The following is an 18,883-nucleotide window of genomic DNA, read 5'->3' on the forward strand; positions in this document are numbered from 1 at the left end:
TGTCGGGGTGGAGCAGTGCCAATGGGGAAAGGCTATCATTTGGAAAATACTGGAGGCAATGTTAAGGAGAAAAAGAGCGAGAAGGATTTGTGGGAGTATTGATGGTACATGGCAGAGTTTCCCAACCACAGTTCTGTGGTACCATATGGTACTGCAAAGGTCCCTTAATGGTATTGCAGCTTGGTTGTTTGAAAAAAAAAAAAAAAGCAGCTGGGGAGAGCCCTTCCACCCTGTGCCTGCTGTTTCTACCTCCAAGCAAAGAGGAAAGGAAAAGTTTGTTTTTAAAAATTAAATCTATCCTTATTTGGGCAAGTTGACCCACTTCTTCCCTGAGTGACTAGTGATGAGGCTGGAGAGAGTGGAAGGGGAGGGGCCACAAACTTTGCTGGCCAAGGCTCCTCTCACTTCCAGGAGGCATCAGAGGGAGGTGTGGCCAGCTAGCATCACTTCCTGGTACCTTGAAGCCTGGAAAATATTTCAGCTGTACCTCCACAGTCCACAGGCTGGTATGAAAAAGGCTGGTATGGAGCAATGCCCTAGCATCTTGTGACTATATGCTGGATTAATATAGTAACAGCTGTGGGGGTAACAAAGGATTAAAGCTAGCATACAATGGCATCAGCAGTGAAATCCACACTGCATTAGGCTTTTTATTGTCAGACAGCTTCAGTGATTTATAGGATTAGATGTGAAATAGGCAATGTTTCTGCAGTTTTTGTTGATATACTTCTTAAATAACAGCCTTCTTTGAAAACTTCTGTTACAACACTGATGTTGGGTTTTACTGTGTAAGTTAATGTTGTGGAAGATCATTGCATAAGAATTTAACATTAAAATGATTTTGTCACTTTTGGACAGTAAATTCTTAGGATGGAATGTTAAAATAAGCAAATAAAGAAATAACAGACTTCTCAGCAAGATGCTTGCAACAAAATTAGTTGTTTGTTTGTTTTTTTTAAGTAAAAAACTAGAAACTGATGCAGTTTTTCCCAACCACAGTGTTGTATCCAGTGATCCATGAGTGGAATGTATTGATGGACACAGATTTTTCCTACTTTATCTGTGCTGTAGCAGTCTTTTCTGACCCCAGAAAAGTTTATTCCTGAGGTTGTTCAGGAACCACACCAGTTGGCAATCCTAAATTCAGCAGACCAGGCCCTCTTCTGAGAGGTACGATCATCACTTAGTTGTGAAGAATTTTACTGCATTTGGTCCAAGGCTCTGGAATGTTTTCCTGGTAAGATGCAGAATTGCTTCTTCCTCATCTTCTTTCTGAGAGAGTTAAACATATTTTTTTGTTCATGTGTAGATATTTTTCTGAACAGGCACAATCCAGAGAAACTTTCACAGAACCCCATGGCTTCCTTCTTGCGCAGGAACTAAGCCTGTGTACATGTCATTGGAATGGAACACATTCTTTCCCTAGATTGCCTCCACCTCCATCTCTTCTCTCATCTCTTTGTCATCTTCTCTATTTTAGATTTTAGATTGCAAGCTCCTTGGGGTAGGGGCTTGTGTTCATTTGCTCTGAGTTCCATCCCTATTGACTATTCTGTGTAAGAAAAACCCACCATATGATTCAGCGGAATATAAGCAGTTGGGCCTGGACTAATAGATATCAGTGAGATGGCCTCCCTGTCAAGGTTAGGAAGACTCCCATTCTCCTGGCTTTCCACTAACTTTGTAGAATAGAATTATTCAAGTGTGGTTTTTGTATATGTAAATAGGACTATACTGTAATTAAATTGTTAGACAGCTGCATTGGCAATGGGACCAGGAACTGTGACCTATAATGCAATATTTCTATCTACCATTTTAAGTAGGCTCCAGACTAGGTAGTCCTATACCACTGAACATATATTAAAAGCTCATGCTTTGTTTCTATTCTGTTTGAGATTTCTTTTCCATATTGTACTGTTCTTTGAATGACCCACCTGTTGATTATACTTAGCTTACAGTATGTTATCTGCTTCGAGTCTCAGCAAGAAAGGTAGACTAACATAACAACATCACCCGTGACACCAACACCACCAACAGCAACACTATTACCACTACCAACTATAATAGCAATAATGAGGGATGGGAATAATCATTGGGTATTTTTGTCTTTATTATTAAGAAATAAAATACACAATAAATATTCCATTTTCAATACAAGCATGGAATTTTTAGAGGGGTGATGGTGACTGCATTCCAAACAAGAGCTTCCATTTCAGTTACTCATTATATCTGGATCATAATCCTGTTCATATATTTAGTAGACCAAACTGGAATATAAAACCACTCTGCTTTAAGAAGAACACTGCTGAATCATACCAGTGGTCCATCAGGTCTAGGATCCTATTTCACACTGTGGCCAACCAGTTATCACTAAAGTTGCTTTAGGGTTGCCTGGCTGGTGGAAGGCTTAGTGGGAGGCACCATTCCAGCCAATAAGGCCTCATCTACTTACAGAAAGTTCTTGGCAAATTTAGCACTACCCAGAAATGAACGGATAGTTCGAGGAATTGCCAGGAAAAACTATGTTAGAATTATAGAGTTTCTGGCAATTTCTAGAGCTTCCCTTTGTCACTCATTCATTCATTCATTTTTTGATTTATATCCTGACAAAGTCGACCCGAGGCGGTTTACAAGTAAAATCAATAGCAATGCCCCATAAAAACAATTAAAAACTAACATTTACAACTAATATCAAAATGGCAGTACAAATTAAGAAACCCCCACACACACTTACTGCTCCAGCCATGAACCCCTACCGTGGCTCTTGATGGTATATCCAGGTTGTGATCTTCCTGAACATAGGGCGGGACCCGTAGATTGTAAGGCTGGCACCTCTCTCCTGCCTCAACCAAATGTCTGGCGGAAGAGCTCCATCTTGCAGGCCCCTGTGGAATATTGGTAATTCTATCATGGCCCTTAGCTCTACCGGGAGCTTGTTACACCAGGTTGGGGCCAGGGCCAGGCGATGTTCTGGGGATCCAGGACAACCAGTAGATTCATACCCACAGAGTTAAGTGCCCCACGGACAGCATAGGCAGACAAGTGGTCTCTCAGATTGGGTACCTCTGGGTAGGTCTTGGAATTGCCAAGAACTCTTTTGCCAGAATTTCTGGTGAGTATATGAGACCTAATTTTTCTCCCCATGATTATCATCCCCCCTCCCAATTTTTTTTTTTTTTTGCTCCAGTATCTTCTTGTTGATCAGATGAGCATTGGTGGACAAGGGCTGAAGTTATTTGGAGGTGTCCCACCATAAACTGGCAAATGGGAACTCTAATTCGTACACCTTTGCACTAATTATACAGCACAGCTCATATCCAAGCAGCCAATTACCTTTTGTTAGAAATTTTGCGGAGCATTCCTTTTAAGGTTTTATATTTGTTTTAAGGGTCAACTCCCCTTTCTCTCTTTCTTTTAACCTCTATAATAGAATACAGGTCAAGGGCCACCAAAGCTCTAAGAGCCAAGCGTACATTTCAGGTTGCAGTGGCAGCGTGGCACCCAGAATTGCCAAGACATGAGGATGACATGTAGTCTTGGTTCTCCAGCTTGCTTTGTGAAATGCACAGAAAGTTGCTTTGCAAGAGTCCTTCACCATTCATTTCAGTGGAAAGGATAACCACTTTGTGCATCTCTCAATGCATGCAGATCTTATTTTCTTATCTCTGAAAATAAGGAAGGCCTAAGAGGTTTGTGTGTTTCATATGCACACCAAAACTTATAGAGATACTTTAAGACAGTGGTCCCCAACCTTTCTGAGGTTGGGGACCAGCATGGCATTGGGACGCGGGCCGCGCCCGCGCATTGGGCCGCGCCCCACGAGCCGCGCCCGCGCCCGCATGGGCGCGGCCTGGCCCCGATTCCCTCTCCCCGCCCTGCCGCAGTAAGAAGCTTCCCGGGCCGCAAGCTTGCGGCCTGGGAAGTTTTTTACTGCGGGGGGGGGCGGGGAGAGGGAGCCGCGGCCCGGCGCCATGCCCGAAGGTTGGGGACCACTGCTTTAAGATATTACTGAATTTACATTCCACATGGGAATTTATATTGTATCAGAATTTACATTCCACATCTGAACACCGCCCGTGGCGCCACGGGCGCCACGGACTAAATAAAAGAGTAAAGCGTTCTGGGGCGGGATGTGTCCGGGATGAGGAAGGGTCCGGATTGGACCCTTCCTCATGACAGACAATCGGAGGGAACAATCGGCAGGCGCGAAGCGCCTGCCGATTGGTCCCTCTGATTCCCAGCCCCAGCAACTGCGAGCCGCGCGCAGCGCGGCTTGCAGTTGCTCCTGGCCTGACGCCCGAGGGAACCTCCGAGGGAACCTCAGCAGAGTGCAGCTTCCCGGGGCTCCGATCTTCCCACGCAGGCCGCAGCCCCCGCGCACCACCCCCTCGCCCCCAACTTACAATGGTCTCCGCCGTCCTCGCAGCCGCTCCCGGCTCGCTTCCTGCCCCGGCTTCTGCAGCGCCGCCTCTCGCGTTATCGTGCAGCCAACAAGGTTCCAGGAAGAAACAGTCCACCAGCGGCCCTGCCAGCAAGCGGCCCGATGTGCGGGCGCGGCTCACGGGCGCGGCCCGGGTGCGGCTCGCGGGCGCGGCCCGGGCGTGGCCCGTGCCGGTCCCCAGCCTCAGAAAGGTTGGGGACCACTGCATTACAGAGTGCACAGATTTCAAAGTGCACAATGATTTCAGTTGTTAGCCAGGGCTGCCTACTTAGGCAGAGAGCCGCCGCCCGACAAGGTCAGTTTCTAGCGCCCGCTGTATTCGGCATACAGCGGGCTTTATTACTAGTTCACTATAAATCCCAACATTATAAACATTCACACTTGAGTTAATGAGAATGGAAACATTGGTAGTATGACTCAGGTTTCATGTGATTTTCATGTCCTGATTCTTATGAATTACAGGCAGAACCAGCAAATTAACCTTTTGTACCAGAAGATTAGAGAGAATGAATTGCGAGCTCAACATGCAAGACTGGGCCATATTGTGAATTGTGAAGACTCTTCTTTCATGAGTAGTTTCCAGGTAAGATGAAGGTCTTTAGTTTGTTTGTTATATTTGGCCTTGTAAAATCCTGAAAGTGCCTGATAGCCCAGAGGGCAGCTTACATATTATTATAAGCTCAAAATAATTTAAACTAATAATTTGGGTCCAATAGCACCTTTAGGACCAACAAAGATTTATTCAAAGTGTGAGCTTTCTGAGGGTGAGAGCATGCACTTGAAAGCGCATACCTTGGATAAATCTCTGTTGGTCTTAAAGATCCTATTGGACTTAAATTTTGTTGTGATACTTCAGACCAACATGGCTCCCTACTTGAATCAATGTTGACACATGTTATTTTTTACATTGGGTGAGTGTCAGTTCTGGCCCTGTACTGGTTTGGTGTATCCCCAGATTTCTGCATAGAGATTTTTTTCCTGTAGTTTTCTTTGTTCTCCCACCCCCCGTGGTTTTTCTGGCTCTTTTGAGACCACTTCTAACCCTGATGTTTTCTGGAAGCCAATTTGATTCTAAATTTGCCTGTTGTGTAATGTTTCAATCAGTTTTCTTTGACCCATCCACCTCTATCCCACATTTCAATTATTAAGGTTTCATCAACCTTAAACCACTCCCTGTCTTCCATAGACAAGTGATTTCAGGGGTGGGGGTTATGGCCCTAAAATACCAATATATCACCATAGAGTTATAATGATAGTTTAAGCAGGCTCTCTGAATTCCCAACTCATTTAAAACAAAAACAAAAAAACAAATTCTCTAGTTCCATCCATTATGAAGAGATATCTTTTTCTTTATATCTGCATGAAGGAGACTTACCTTTTTTGTAAAATGAAATCTAAGAATTCAGAGAACCTTCTTAAGGTATCATTACAACACTACAGCAATATACAAGTATTTTAGGGGCATTTTTTAATTATATGGGCATGTTGATACCACCAATAATTATGACAACACTTTCCATTGAAAATCAATATTGAAGTGATGCACAAAGAAAATGAACTGACTCCACAGTTGTAAAAATGCATAGATAGGGCAGACATGCAGAAGAACTCTGCCCAGTGAATCCTGATTCCAGTGCTTGTGAACTGATTACTAAGAAAATCAGGAGCAGATCAAGTGTGTGGAAAAGGTCACCTAAATCTGCTCTGTATTCTGTGGGCCATTTGCACTCCATTCAGTTTGTCTTGGCAAAATTGGTAACGTGTTTCAATCAGTGGACTCAAGTTCTTTGAAGTACTTTTCTTGTTGTATCATGAATGGCCTGCCAACATGATTGCATATTGCTGCATCCTTTTCAAACATGCTAGTCTTCTGTGTACAGTAAGCTTTTGATGTAGGGATGCACAGAGACAGTAGCCAATCAGTATATTTCTTATGATATATTTCTGTTTTTTCATTTCTAAATACAATGCAGAATACATATGTTACCTTTCTAGACCATCTTATTTCAAGTGATGCGTGAAAGTCTGCTTTGGGAAACGTACTCTAGATGTGTAAGGATAATATCAGCAACATATCCGTTGACTCTTTTTTTCTCCGCAGCATCCTCAGTATGAAAATGCTCCAGTGCAGTCTCAATTTGCAGAAAGATCTGTGGCCCACTGTGAAAGGGAGGAGCTGGAAAGAAAGCTTGCATCAGTACAGAGTAAAGAACTGCAACTCAGTGAGTTCCTCAAACAAATGGCAAACAAGTCAAATGAAGACAAGAAGAAGATGGAAGAGAAGGTGGGTTTCTTCTTATTGAATTGCATTTTGTTTTCATTTTCCAGCATGTTTAGATTTCTGAACTCTGTCTCTATATTCTGGAGTGTTTGCAACTCCTCCAAATTTGATGTCATCCACAAATTTAATGAGGAGTCCCCCTACCCACTTGTGCAGATCATTGATAAAAACGTTGAAAAGTCCTGGACCCAGTACTGAGCCCTGGGGTACTCTGCTGCTTACCTTCCACTCTGATGAAATACCATTGACATCCATTCTTTGGGTGAGTTTTCTATCCAGTTCCTTATCCACTTAATCATCCGAAAATCCAGTCTACAGTCCTCCAATTTACCCATCAGAACACCCTGGCTAACCTTGTCAAAAGACTTACTGAAATATTGGTAAACAACATCTACTACAGAATCCCTTGTGAGGTCCCTCAGGGCGCGGTCCTCTCTCCCACATTGTTTAACATCTTCATGCACCCTCTGGCCCAGCAGGTACGGAGTTTTGGGCTGGGTTGCACCAGTATGCTGATGAAACCCAGCTCTATCTCCTCATGGACGGCCACCCGGACTCCCCCCCCGGAACCATTTGCCAGATGTTTGGAAGCGGTGACAGAATGGTTCGAGCAGAGTCGCCTGAAACTCAACCCCTCCAAGACGGAGGTCCTGTGGCTGGGACGTAGGGGGCAGGATCAGGAAGCGTGCTTACCCACCCTGGCAGGGACGCAACTTACCATCACGTCCCAGGCCAGGAACTTGGGTGTGACCATTGACCGCCTCCCTGACTTTGGAGACGCAAGTCAAAAAAGTAGCCGGCCAGGCGTTTTTCCACCTTCGCCAGGCCCGACTGCTAGCGCCCTACCTGTCCCCCAAACACTTAACCACAGTGATCCATGCAACGGTCACCTCCAGAATAGATTTCTGTAACTCGCTGTACGCGGGCCTTCCCTTGTCCTTGATCCGGAAACTTCAGCTAGTGCAAAACGCAGCTGCTAGGGTCCTCACTGGCACACCTTGGAGGGCCCACATCCAGCCAGCTGAGGCAGCTGCATTGGTTCCCAATTGCTGCCCGGATCCAATTCAAGGTTTTGGTTTTGACCTTTAAGGCTTTACACGAGTTGGGACCCACATAGCTGAGGGACTGCCTATCGCCCTATGCCCCCCCCCCCGCAGGGCTTTACGTTCTGCAGGTGAAAATCTGCTGGTCGTTCCCGGCCCTAGGGAAGCATGCCTGGCCTCGACCAGGCCCCGACCTGGTGGAATGAGCTCTCAGGAGAGCTGCGGGCCCTGTGGGATCTTTCAACTTTCCGCAGGGCCTGCAAAACGGAACTCTTCCGCCAGGTTTATGGTTGAGGCCGGGGCTGATAACATCCCAGCCCCCCCTGGGATTTGGGACCTGAAGTGAACATCATCAGGACCTCCTCTCCACCCGCCAGTAGTGGGAGGGGGTGAAGTTGAGTTGCTGATCTCCGCCATCTTGGTAATGTTGGTAATGTTTAATGTTTTGTCATTTAATGGGGATGTAATGGGAATTTTAGGATACTGTAACCCGCCACGAGCCACAAGGGAGTGGCGGGAAACAAATCTAATAATAATAATAATAATAATAATAATAATAATAATAATAATAATAATAATAATAATAATAATAATAATCTACTGAGTTTCTATAATCTCTTTCAGGGGATGACTCTCATCATGTCTCTGAGTTTATTAAAGTCTGCCGTATGAAAGTCTAACAGACACATTTGACTATGGACTTCCTTGGCATCCTATCTTATAAGAAATTCTTGGAGGGTCCCTACATCCTTCACCCCATCCACCAGCTCTTGCCTGTTAATCAGTATAAAGTCAAGTATGGCCAAGCCTCTTGTGGGTTCTGCCACCAGTTGATAAATGAAGTTGTCAGCCAGGCAGGTCAGAAAGTTGCCCGACTCAGGATGCTTAGCAGAGTTCATTTCCCAGCACACATCAGGGAAATTGAAGTCCCATAATTACAAAGTCATGTTGCCTGGATAGTCTATCAAGCTGCTTAAGGTGGGCAGCATCCACATCTTCACCCTGGTTAGCTGGTCTGTAGCAGAAGCCAACAACTAAACCCTTTGTTTTTCCCTCCCTTATGTTCACCCAGATACTTTTCAACAAAGGGCCCCTGATAGTCAGCCCCTCTTTTCACAGAAAGCACCACTCTGTCTCCTCCTTGACCTTTTCTATTGTGTTTGAAAAACTCATATCCTTCCACTACTGCATTCCAGTCATGAGAATCATGCCACCAAGTTTCTGTAATGCCTACTAAATCATATCTCTCTGTCTGCATGAGAAGTTTGGGACACCTGAAGCTTCTTACCCAGCCAGTTTGGTGTAATGGTTAAGAGTGCGGACTTCTAAACTGGCATGCTGGGTTCTATTCTGCACTCCCCCACATGCAGCCAGCTGGATGACCTTGGGCTCGCCACAACACTGATAAAACTGTTCTGACTGAGAAGTGATACCAGGGCTCTCTCAGTCTCACCCACCTCACAGGGTGTTTGTTGTGGGGAGAGGAAAGGGAAGGCGACTGTAAGCCACCTTGAGCCACTTTCGGGTAGAGAAAAGCGGCATATAAGAACTAACTCTTCTTCTTCTCCTCCTTGGTTCTTTTTGACCCATCCTTACCAGGCAGGCCATCGGTATTTGCTCTCCTACATTAGAATCCCTACGTTGGACATCTCCTTCCCCATGTGACTTCCGTTTAAAGTTCACCTGGTGAATTTCTCCAGGTTCATACAGACACATTTTTCCCCAACTCGGATGAGTGAAGCCCATCCTGTGCTAGCAGACCTTCTTCTAGAAAACCTACCCCATGGTCCCAAAATCCAAATCTCACCTGCTGGCACCACCAACACAGCCAGCACTTTACCCCTATTATCTTCAAGTCCCAACTCCTGACCTACCTCAGGCACCTTTATGGGCAGCGGTACAGCAGCAATCTCTATGAAGAGGGCCTTGCAATATTTGCAAGCCTCTACATTGCACCTCCCCAGCCCGAGGCTGCTGTGAAGCAGGCCCTCTGCACAGGCTGCGGTAAAATCTCAGCCCACCTTTCTTGTTGTTGTTGTTGTTGTTGTTGTTATTTTACATCCCGCCCTTCCAGCACGCAGGGCAGGTAACAATATTAAAACAAATAGATTTTTAAAATTAATATTAAAATTTATATTGTCTTGTAATAAGGGAAAAAGCAATCCCACAGATACACTGGCTCCAGAGTGTTTAGGGCTTCAGAGGGTAGAACTGGCACACCGAACCTGATTCCTTCTTCAATCTGGTGCCGATGCACCTGAGCAAGCACTGGTGTTATACGTGCTCTATACTAAGTCCCTGTCAGGACACGTGCAGCTGCATTTTGGACCAGTTGGAGTTTCTGGAGTAGTCTCAAGGACAGCCCAGCATAGAGCAAGTTGTAGAAATGTAGCCTAGAGGTGACCATTGCATGGATCACACTAGCTAGGTTCATCTCCGAGAGACATGGGACAAGGTGCCTTGCCTGGTGCAAATGGAAAAATGCCAGGCAAGTGTCTTCATGACTTAGGCCTCTGTTGTTAATTAAGGATCTGAGATCACACCCAAGCTTTTTATGGTAGGTACCAGTGTTAACTGTACTCCATCAAATGCTGGGAGTTCTATCACCCACCCCTCTGCATGCTGGTCCAGCCAGAGGATCTCCATCTTGGCTGGATTCAGCTTCAATTGACTCCGCTCTAGCCAATCGGCCACGGCTCTCAGACACCTGCCCAGGTTGTCTGGGGGTATTGATAGATGATAATCTATTAACTGGGTGTCATCTTCATACTGATGACAACCAGCCTGAAACTCCAGATCAGCTGGACAAGGGGGTACATATACACAGTATTGGGGAATGGATAGAAACCGATATGGAACCCCATTGTTTATGGCCCTATGCTGGGACATAATAACCCTTCTGCCACTCTCTGTCCCTGATTTTAGAGAAAAAGCTCCAGCCTTTTCAAGACTGTATAACTCATATCTCAGCTAGGTGGTGGGTCAATAGTTTGTGGTCAACCATGTAAAACACTGCGATCAGATGTAAAAGAAACAGCAGTGCTAACTTACATAGATCCAGCTTTCTCCAGAGATCTTCTGTCAGGGCAACCAGAGCCGTCTCAACCCCATGGTCAGGTCAGAAGCCAGATTGGAAATTTCATTATTCTGCTTAGCCTTTCCTTCACCTCTCCCCCATACTCTTCTTATATCTCTCATTCTACTCCTATATTGATCTACCCCACTCCCCCCTCACTTAAGTGATCTATCCATAGACTGCTGAATTGTCTTTTCATAGAATCATAGAGTTGGAAGGGGCCTCATGGGTCATCTAGTCGAACCCCCTGCACTATGCAGGACACTCACATCCCAATCACTCATCTACTGTAACCTGCCACCCCTTTGCCTTAACAGAATCAGCCTCTCCGTCAGATGGCTATCTAGCCTCTGTTTAAAAATTTCCAAAGATGGAGCACCCACCACCTCCCGTGGAAGCCTTTTCCACTGAGAAACCGCTCTAACTGTCAGGAACTTTTTCCGGATGTTTAGATGGAATTTCTTTTGAATTAATTTCATCCTATTCGTTCTGGTCTGTCCCTCCTGCTACTGCCAAGTCAAGTCTCCCCCATCTTATAATAGTATATTTGGTTTTTCCTACCTAAATGCAGAACTTTACATTTGTCCCTATTGAACTTCATTTTATTCAGTTTAGCCCACTTCTCGAGCCTATCAATTGACATTTTTCTGCTTTTCAATAATTTTATTGATATTAGTTTTTGTTTAGCGTAGCTTGCTGCCCTGAGCCCACTGAAAAATGAGATGGGCAGCCTATAATCATCAAACTTATAAATAAAACTAAACAAATAAATTGTGTACCCCTGGATTACTTCACCACAGTAAACTAGTTGCTACAGTGCACTCTAACTCTGATCACTAGCTCATCTCGTTTTTGTAACTACAGTTGGAATCTAAAATGGAAGGATGAAACTCTTTTTAAAAGTCTAAGTTTGTTTTATTTATTATTCCTAGTTCCAATCAAAGCCTAATCCCTTTTCCCCAAATTAAATTAATCTCTAGTTTTTTCTGAAATCCTGGCTTTAATTTTTAGAAGGCACAGCTAAACCCTATTTTTTTAAAAACCACCTGGCTTCAATTGTTTTGAAGGCCACACCAGTAGAAAGCCAATAATCATAACTATTAGTGTGTTTAAAAATAATTCTGTGATCCCTGAACAGTTGGCGTAAACAAAGCAGAAACACCCATATTTTTCACTACAGTAGAAATGTCTAACAATGGAAATGATAAGCAAGAAATCTTAGCATCAAGAAAAATAAATACAATATTGTCATGTTTATCTTCTAATCACACTTAATGTAATGCTTACCTTAGTAACACCTGGGGATAAATTATATTGTATAAATTGAACAACTGGTTTCACTTTACGTTGTGGATGTGTTTCCTTTCTCACTTAATGAAACATTTATTCTTATTCCTTTTATAGCTCAAAACCAGGGACAGGTACATAAGCAGCTTGAAAAAAAAATGCCAGAAAGAATCAGAACAAAACAAAGAGAAACAGAGAAGAATAGAAACACTTGAAAAATACCTGGCTGACCTGCCAACCTTGGATGATGTTGAAAGTCAAAGTAAACAGGTAATCTACATTTTGTGGCATCCATAAGTCATAAGAGTTTAGAGCTTTTGCTGGATATATATTGTAACTTACCATGTGTAATATTTGCATGCTCTATACGTCAGTCAAAATTTTAAAAGAGCATAATCCTTTGAAAATGCCACTGCCTACGCCCTGGGATATGAAAAAGTACTACCCAATGGAACTAAAAGAAGACTATTTCCAGTAGACTGCGCTCAAAGATATTTATTTTTAAAAGGCATAAATATGGTATACTGTCTCTTCCATGGATTGAAAACTCCTCCTGGAGAAAAACTTTTCTGCTAGCAGGGCAGAATTATTGGTACAACACAGATGATTTAACCTTTGTAGTTCCCTCAATTTACAATATGCCATTTCTAGGCCTGGCAATTTAACAGGGCAAAATGACTTGTTTAATTAACCTGTCAAATATTAGTTAGAATCATAGAATTGGATAGGGCCATACAAGTCATCTGCTCAGATCCTTGATCAGTGTAGGATCAGCATAAAACATCCAGGATAAGTATCTTTCCAACCACTGTTTAAGACCACCAATGAGGGAGCGCTCACCACCTCCTTAGGCAGCCTATTCTATTGCTGAACTACTCTGATTGTGAATTCCACACACATACATACACACACCGTCAATATCTTGCTAGAATCATTCTGCATGTAGTTTAAACCATTACTGAGGGTCCTATCCTCTGCTGCCAACAAGAACCACTCCCTACCCTTCTCCAAGTGACAACCTTTCCAATACTTAAAGAGAGCAACCTCTTTATAAGGCTTGGTCCCCAGGTTCCCAATCATCTTTGTCACTTTCCTGTGCCACCCTCTCAATTTTGTCCACATCCTTTTTTATAAATAACCTTCCTGGTTTGTCACCTGCCTAATCTTAGAAGACAGGGGCACCCAAAACAGGAAATCTCAAGATGGGGATTCTAGGAGTTTTATACTATAATTTTCATTGTTATATTTGTGAATCGCCATGAGACTGTACTCCCGAGAGTGGTGGCATATAAATATAAATATAAATAAATAAAATGTTATAGCAGTTATTAAATGTACATTTGGATGAAATTATTAAATGCAGAAGTTATATATTTAGAGAACACAATGATGTAATGGTTCGAAAACTGCTGTAATTAATCCGTGCAATAGAAAAATAAAGCCAGATACAGATTGTAGTCATATAGTAGCAGGGAGCCCTAAGGTCCTATTGGTCTGATGAAACAGACCTCTCCTGAGGAAGGATCTTCTCAGAAAAGACCAGTAAAGTGTGTTGTATGCATGCATGCTCTTTCTGTCTTTCTTGCACATGCACACGTCGATATAATAGGAGTTAAGAGCCTCACCCATTGTGCCACCAGTAAGACTTCTTGTGCCACCAGTAAGACCTCTCTTCTGCCACCAGTAAGACTTCTTATGCATGATCAGATTACTTTGTGGCCAGATGGTTCCACTTCCACCATTTTGCTTTGAGCTTTTTACAAGCCCAATGGAAGAATGAACATCCCAATAGAAGTTGTCATTTGCCTTGGTTACCCTTAAAGAAACTTTAGGTTAGGAAATTTTCTTCATTGGGAGTCTCTGACCTGTGCTTAGCATGCATCAGTACTAAATTATTTTGCTGTTGTATAGTTGCAGGTTCTTGAAGAAAAGAGTAAGCAGCTACAAGCTACAGTGGCTGAGCTAGAGAAGGCACTTGAAGAATCCAGATCACAGTGTACAGAGAAAGAATTGCAGCTTGTGGGTCAAAAAAAGAAAGAAAAAGAATTGGTAACTTCAGTACAAAGGTATGAGTATCTTATTTGATCATTAATTCAGGAAAATTGTTCTGAAGAAGATATTTGAAACAATTAAATTCTGTGCCTCTCCAGTGAGGTGTGGGTCAAGTGAACTCTGTAAATGTAAACAGTTGTTGCTTGAGATATAGAAATCAGAAACAATAACCTAAATAGTAAAGAATTGGGTATAAAAATAAAAACAAAGCCCAAAACACTCTTCATGGTTATAGGAATTGTGATCAGTGTGTTAATTATATATCTTAACTTGAGTAGGGAGCCAAACTAGCATTCCATGGGCACAATTAGCCCACAGACTAAGATTTATTTTCAGAAAGGAGGATTTGTCAAAATACAGATGGTCAAACTGAGCAATAAATATAAAATTATATTAAGCATACTGAGCGTAATATGCCTTGATTACAGCAGGGCATCTGACTCATTTTTTTCATAGCATTTTAGCTAGCAACCTGGTTAAATGTGGCCTAGATGATGGATACCGTCAGATGGATTAAGAGCTGGGTAGAGACTATACTCAGAGTGCCTATCCATGACGTTTTAGCATTTTTGAGGGAGTCCTTGAGTAGGGTGTCACAGGGCTCTGCCCGGGCCCATTGCTGTTCAACATTTTTATTTGTGACATGGATGCTGAAGTAGAAGGAATATCTATTGGTTTTTCAGATTACACAAAGCTGGGAAGGATGTTGGCCAAATGATCATGACAGGTTAGAAATCTGGGTTGAAATTAGTAAAATGAAGCTTAACGGACAAAAGAAAAATTCTGCAGTAGGCAGATCTTTTCAGGAGCACAGTGCGCGGATGAGGGATACCTGACATGACAGTAGTACATGCAAAAAAGATGTCAGGTTTGCAAGCTATCACCACCTGAACATGTTTTGGCCGTGTGAGGTAGCCGCAAAAGTAGTTAAAAAAACAAGGAACTACGAGTAGTAACAGTTCCACTCTACCCTGCACTAGCCAGACCTTGTCTAGAAGACTATGTGCCATTCCTTAAACCTTTTATTTCCTCTTTCCGACTTTTCTTTTTACAATCACTTAACATCACATAATATCTCCAGTGGATGAATTCTGAATGGGAAGTTTTCTAGTAATTTCAATGGCACTCACACTGGAAGTAACATTCTTCCTGCCAGTGGGTACCTTGGTGATGCAGGCTAGCATGGCTGTGGAGAGTCAGGCAGATGACATGTGAGAACAGGAGCAGTCAATCAATGTAGCACTAGACTGGTCTGTTTAGTGGATGGCCAGTTTAGTTGATTGCAGGACTGAAGAAATTAGGTTCTGGTTACTAGTAGAAGCAGTGTTCTGGTAGCTGGATGTTATAATTCGCTCGCAGAGATCTCAAAATCCTATTTAGCAGTTAAGTTGTTAAATGATTCCAATCAAATCACAGCATCCTTGCTCTCTAACTGTACAATTGAATAGTAGTAGACTTTTTCACAGTGGGATTGTGAAGAACTACAAGAGAATGGCTATAAATGTGCAAAAATGATATAGTGGTTATTAAAATGCATTCAGAAGTCTTTCTTTGTATGTTTGTGCCGAGGCAGGTGAATATCATAAAGAAGTTTTAGCTACATATGGTGCGTATGATCTCTATCTGTAACAGCAGGAGCTGTTATAATATTTCGTTAAGGTCTAAGCTGTCAGAAAGTCATTGCAGAAAAAATAAGATTTGTTAGGATTATAATTTTTATTGATTTAGGGTAGATAAAACAGGAAAATTTAGAATTATGTAATAAAACAAAAGGTGGGAGTAGAATTTTATTTCTAATGGTATAAAAAGTGTGGCTTGACACTGTGACCTTCTGTTATTGAAAGGTACATACCACAGACACTTTGTCCAAAAGATGAAAGGTTAGGTATTTGGGACAGTTAGCCAAATCACTGAGTGCATTGTTTCCATCTGGCGGCTCTTGTATATGTGAGTGTACAATATACCAGGCTGAGTTTGTGCTGTTCTAAAAGTCTACAGATACTTGAAGCAAACTCTTGTTTCTAAATTTAAACAATTGTCATTGTTATAAATTGCGTTTTATTTTTGATAGATGATGGGTATGAGGATGAGTAAATGTGGGTGGGTTTTTTCTTTTGCTCTGGGACTTTCGTAGATTGATGATTGTGTGTAGATTAAGAGTTGAGGTGCAAAGATTTCTGAGAAAAATCTAGCTAATCTGAAGGTTTAAATAACATGGAGGGGTGGGCATACTGCTGACAACAGTCACTAACCAGCCTGAACTTGTGCGACATGAACTTCAAATTGTCATGGACTTATAGATGTTTTTCTATGGCAATATTACAGCTTTACAAAATAAGTATACAAAAATTGTTACTAGAACAGCAGCCTACACAGATAATTAAAAAAAAAAACACACACACATTTCAAAATCCAGAAAATCTTGTGAGTACCGATATTTAAGAACCATATTTAAAAAGCAGCTTTTTGCACTTGAAGACAGGACAGTCTAAGACGTTTGGGGACCCTCCTTCCTCTGATCCTATCTCCAATGAGAAGGGAATGCCCACCGCCTTCAGTTCTTAATTCCTGCTTTCTCGTGAGTTCAGGGTTTCTAGAGAGCTCCGTGATTTTTTCTCTCTCCTTGAATTCTGAGTTTCCATTTTGTATATGTTTGTGTGTTTTCCCTGTCGTTTACCTCTAAAACCATCACAAATGTTTTCTCCTCTCTCTTTGTTTTTTCTGTGTTCTGCCTCTGGCAGAAGCCCCTTCAGCAGAGATAAAATCCAGATACCAGAGCTTGAGAAAAGGCAGGGGGAAGGGGTAGGTCCCTTTCTTTAGACTGTTTTGGCCTCTATGAGGGGGAGGGGCTAGGCCTGGCAGCAGCCACAAGCCAACTTGCTTGACTCACCCAGAACAGGTTGCTTGCAAGTAACCTTACTAGTGAGGAAGCTCTATGTGTACGTGTAGGTATTAACTGAGGTTAGGGGTTATCTCCAATTAGATTATTTTTAATATTTGCTGTGGCTGGTTCTATTGTGTTGATTTGATTATCCCTTTTTACAAGGATGTAAAATGTCCCTATAAATGAATCTGTAAGTTTCAGTTCAATGCCAAAGTGTATTATCCCCTCTTAAGTCCATTGAAGTGAATGTGACTTAGAAGGGTCCAACTCTGATTGAATGTTGTTAAATGTTCACTTTGGCTTTGGAAAAATTAGTGCAAAATAATATATGATTTTAAAATGCCATATATTTTGTGTGTGAATTAATCTCAGAGTGATATTCAGAACACTCAACAGCTTTTAAGGATTGAAATACTTTTTGAAAACTTTTGGTTATTCTGTAAACTCCAGTTTTTCTTCCTCATTTTTCGTTTTCTGATGTTTTTTCCTTCTCTTATTCATCCTACAGTCTACAAGAAAAAGTAGAAAAATGCCTAGAAGATGGTGTACGCCTTCCTATTTTGGACACAAAACAACTTCAGAGTGAAAATGAGAGTCTCAAAGAGAAAAATGAGAAAGCCAACAAGGTCAGTGTGTTAAATGAATCAGATGGTTCCTTACAGGCAGATGAAGTTCCTTGTTGGCAAGTGAAATGGGATGCACAGAGAACCAAAAAATCCTAACTTGGAAGTATACACTCTTAGGATCTGAACTTGCTGAGACTCAGAGGGAATTGCAGCAAAGCAGATAGTTCAGTTACAGTGTCAATCCAGTGCACTGCAGTAGTGAAAAAGACAACACTATGTTGGGGATTACTGGGAAAGGGAATGAAATTAAAATGACCAATATTGTAGGACCACTGTATAGATCTATAGTGTCGCCTCATTGGAATGCTGTGCATAATTCTGGTTACTGTATCTCAAAAAAGGAGATTGCCAAGCTAGAAAAAGTACAGGAAAAGGCAAGTTGATTAAGGGGTTGGAACACCTTCCCCATGAGGAATAATAATAATAATAAAAGGCGATTAAACAGATTCAGGGAGGATGAATCTGTCAGTAACTATTAGCCATGGTGACTAAAGGGAACTTCCACATTCGGGGGCAGTCAGACTCTGAATACCAGTGCCAGAAGGTTAAATCAGGAGAAGGCTTCAGCATCTATGCTCTGCTGGCCCTCCAGAGTAACTGGTTGGCCATTGTGTGTGACAATTTGCTAGACTAGATGGACCATTTGTCTGATCCAGCAGGGCTCTTATGTTCTTACAGTCCTGCGTTGCTGTTTTTATGTCACCTTTTATGTCACCTTTTTCCATGTGAGTAGCTAGTTGAAATTTATTAAAGCACTAGTAGTAAAGCCCGCTGAAACCAAAATTCAGCGGGCGCTAGGGGCCTGGGGAGCTTCTTTCCTTCCCCCCCCCCCCGATCTGGAAAAAAGCTCTCCAGGCCCCGGGGAAGGCGATCCGCGGCTCACAGAGCCGCGGACCTCCTTCCCCGGGGCTTGGGGAGCTTTTTTTCTCCCCCCGATCTTCAAAACGATCCCCAGGCCCCAGGGAAGGCGCTGGGCAGCTCAGCAAGCCAGCCAGCGGCCTCCCCGGGGTCTGGGGAGCCGTTGTCGGGTAGAGGGCGGGGGCCAGAGAGCATACCTTCGCTCTCAGCGGCCAGCAGAGCAATGGCTGACGTGGAGCGAAGGTAAGCTCTGGTGGGGGGTGGGGTGGGATGCGATGGGAGGCGCTTTGCGCCTCCCAATTGGTTGTAGTCCGGGAAAACAGCCAATCAGCAGC

The 18,883-nt window shown here is 42.9% G+C and overlaps 1 protein-coding gene across 2 annotated transcripts in view; it reads left to right on the plus strand.

Moving 5' to 3' along the window:
- CEP85L (centrosomal protein 85L) overlaps positions 1-18,883 on the plus strand; it is a 162,326-nt gene that overhangs the window by 124,490 nt on the left and 18,953 nt on the right. For both annotated transcript variants that reach the window (XM_077301069.1, XM_077301077.1), the window contains exons 5-9: positions 4,904-5,024; positions 6,543-6,725; positions 12,246-12,398; positions 14,040-14,194; positions 17,573-17,690. In XM_077301069.1, coding sequence (XP_077157184.1) covers positions 4,904-5,024; positions 6,543-6,725; positions 12,246-12,398; positions 14,040-14,194; positions 17,573-17,690 — 730 coding nt within the window. The remainder of the gene's footprint in view (positions 1-4,903; positions 5,025-6,542; positions 6,726-12,245; positions 12,399-14,039; positions 14,195-17,572; positions 17,691-18,883) is intronic.

This window comes from Paroedura picta, chromosome 1, assembly GCF_049243985.1.
Source record: "Paroedura picta isolate Pp20150507F chromosome 1, Ppicta_v3.0, whole genome shotgun sequence".
NCBI lineage: Eukaryota > Metazoa > Chordata > Lepidosauria > Squamata > Gekkonidae > Paroedura > Paroedura picta.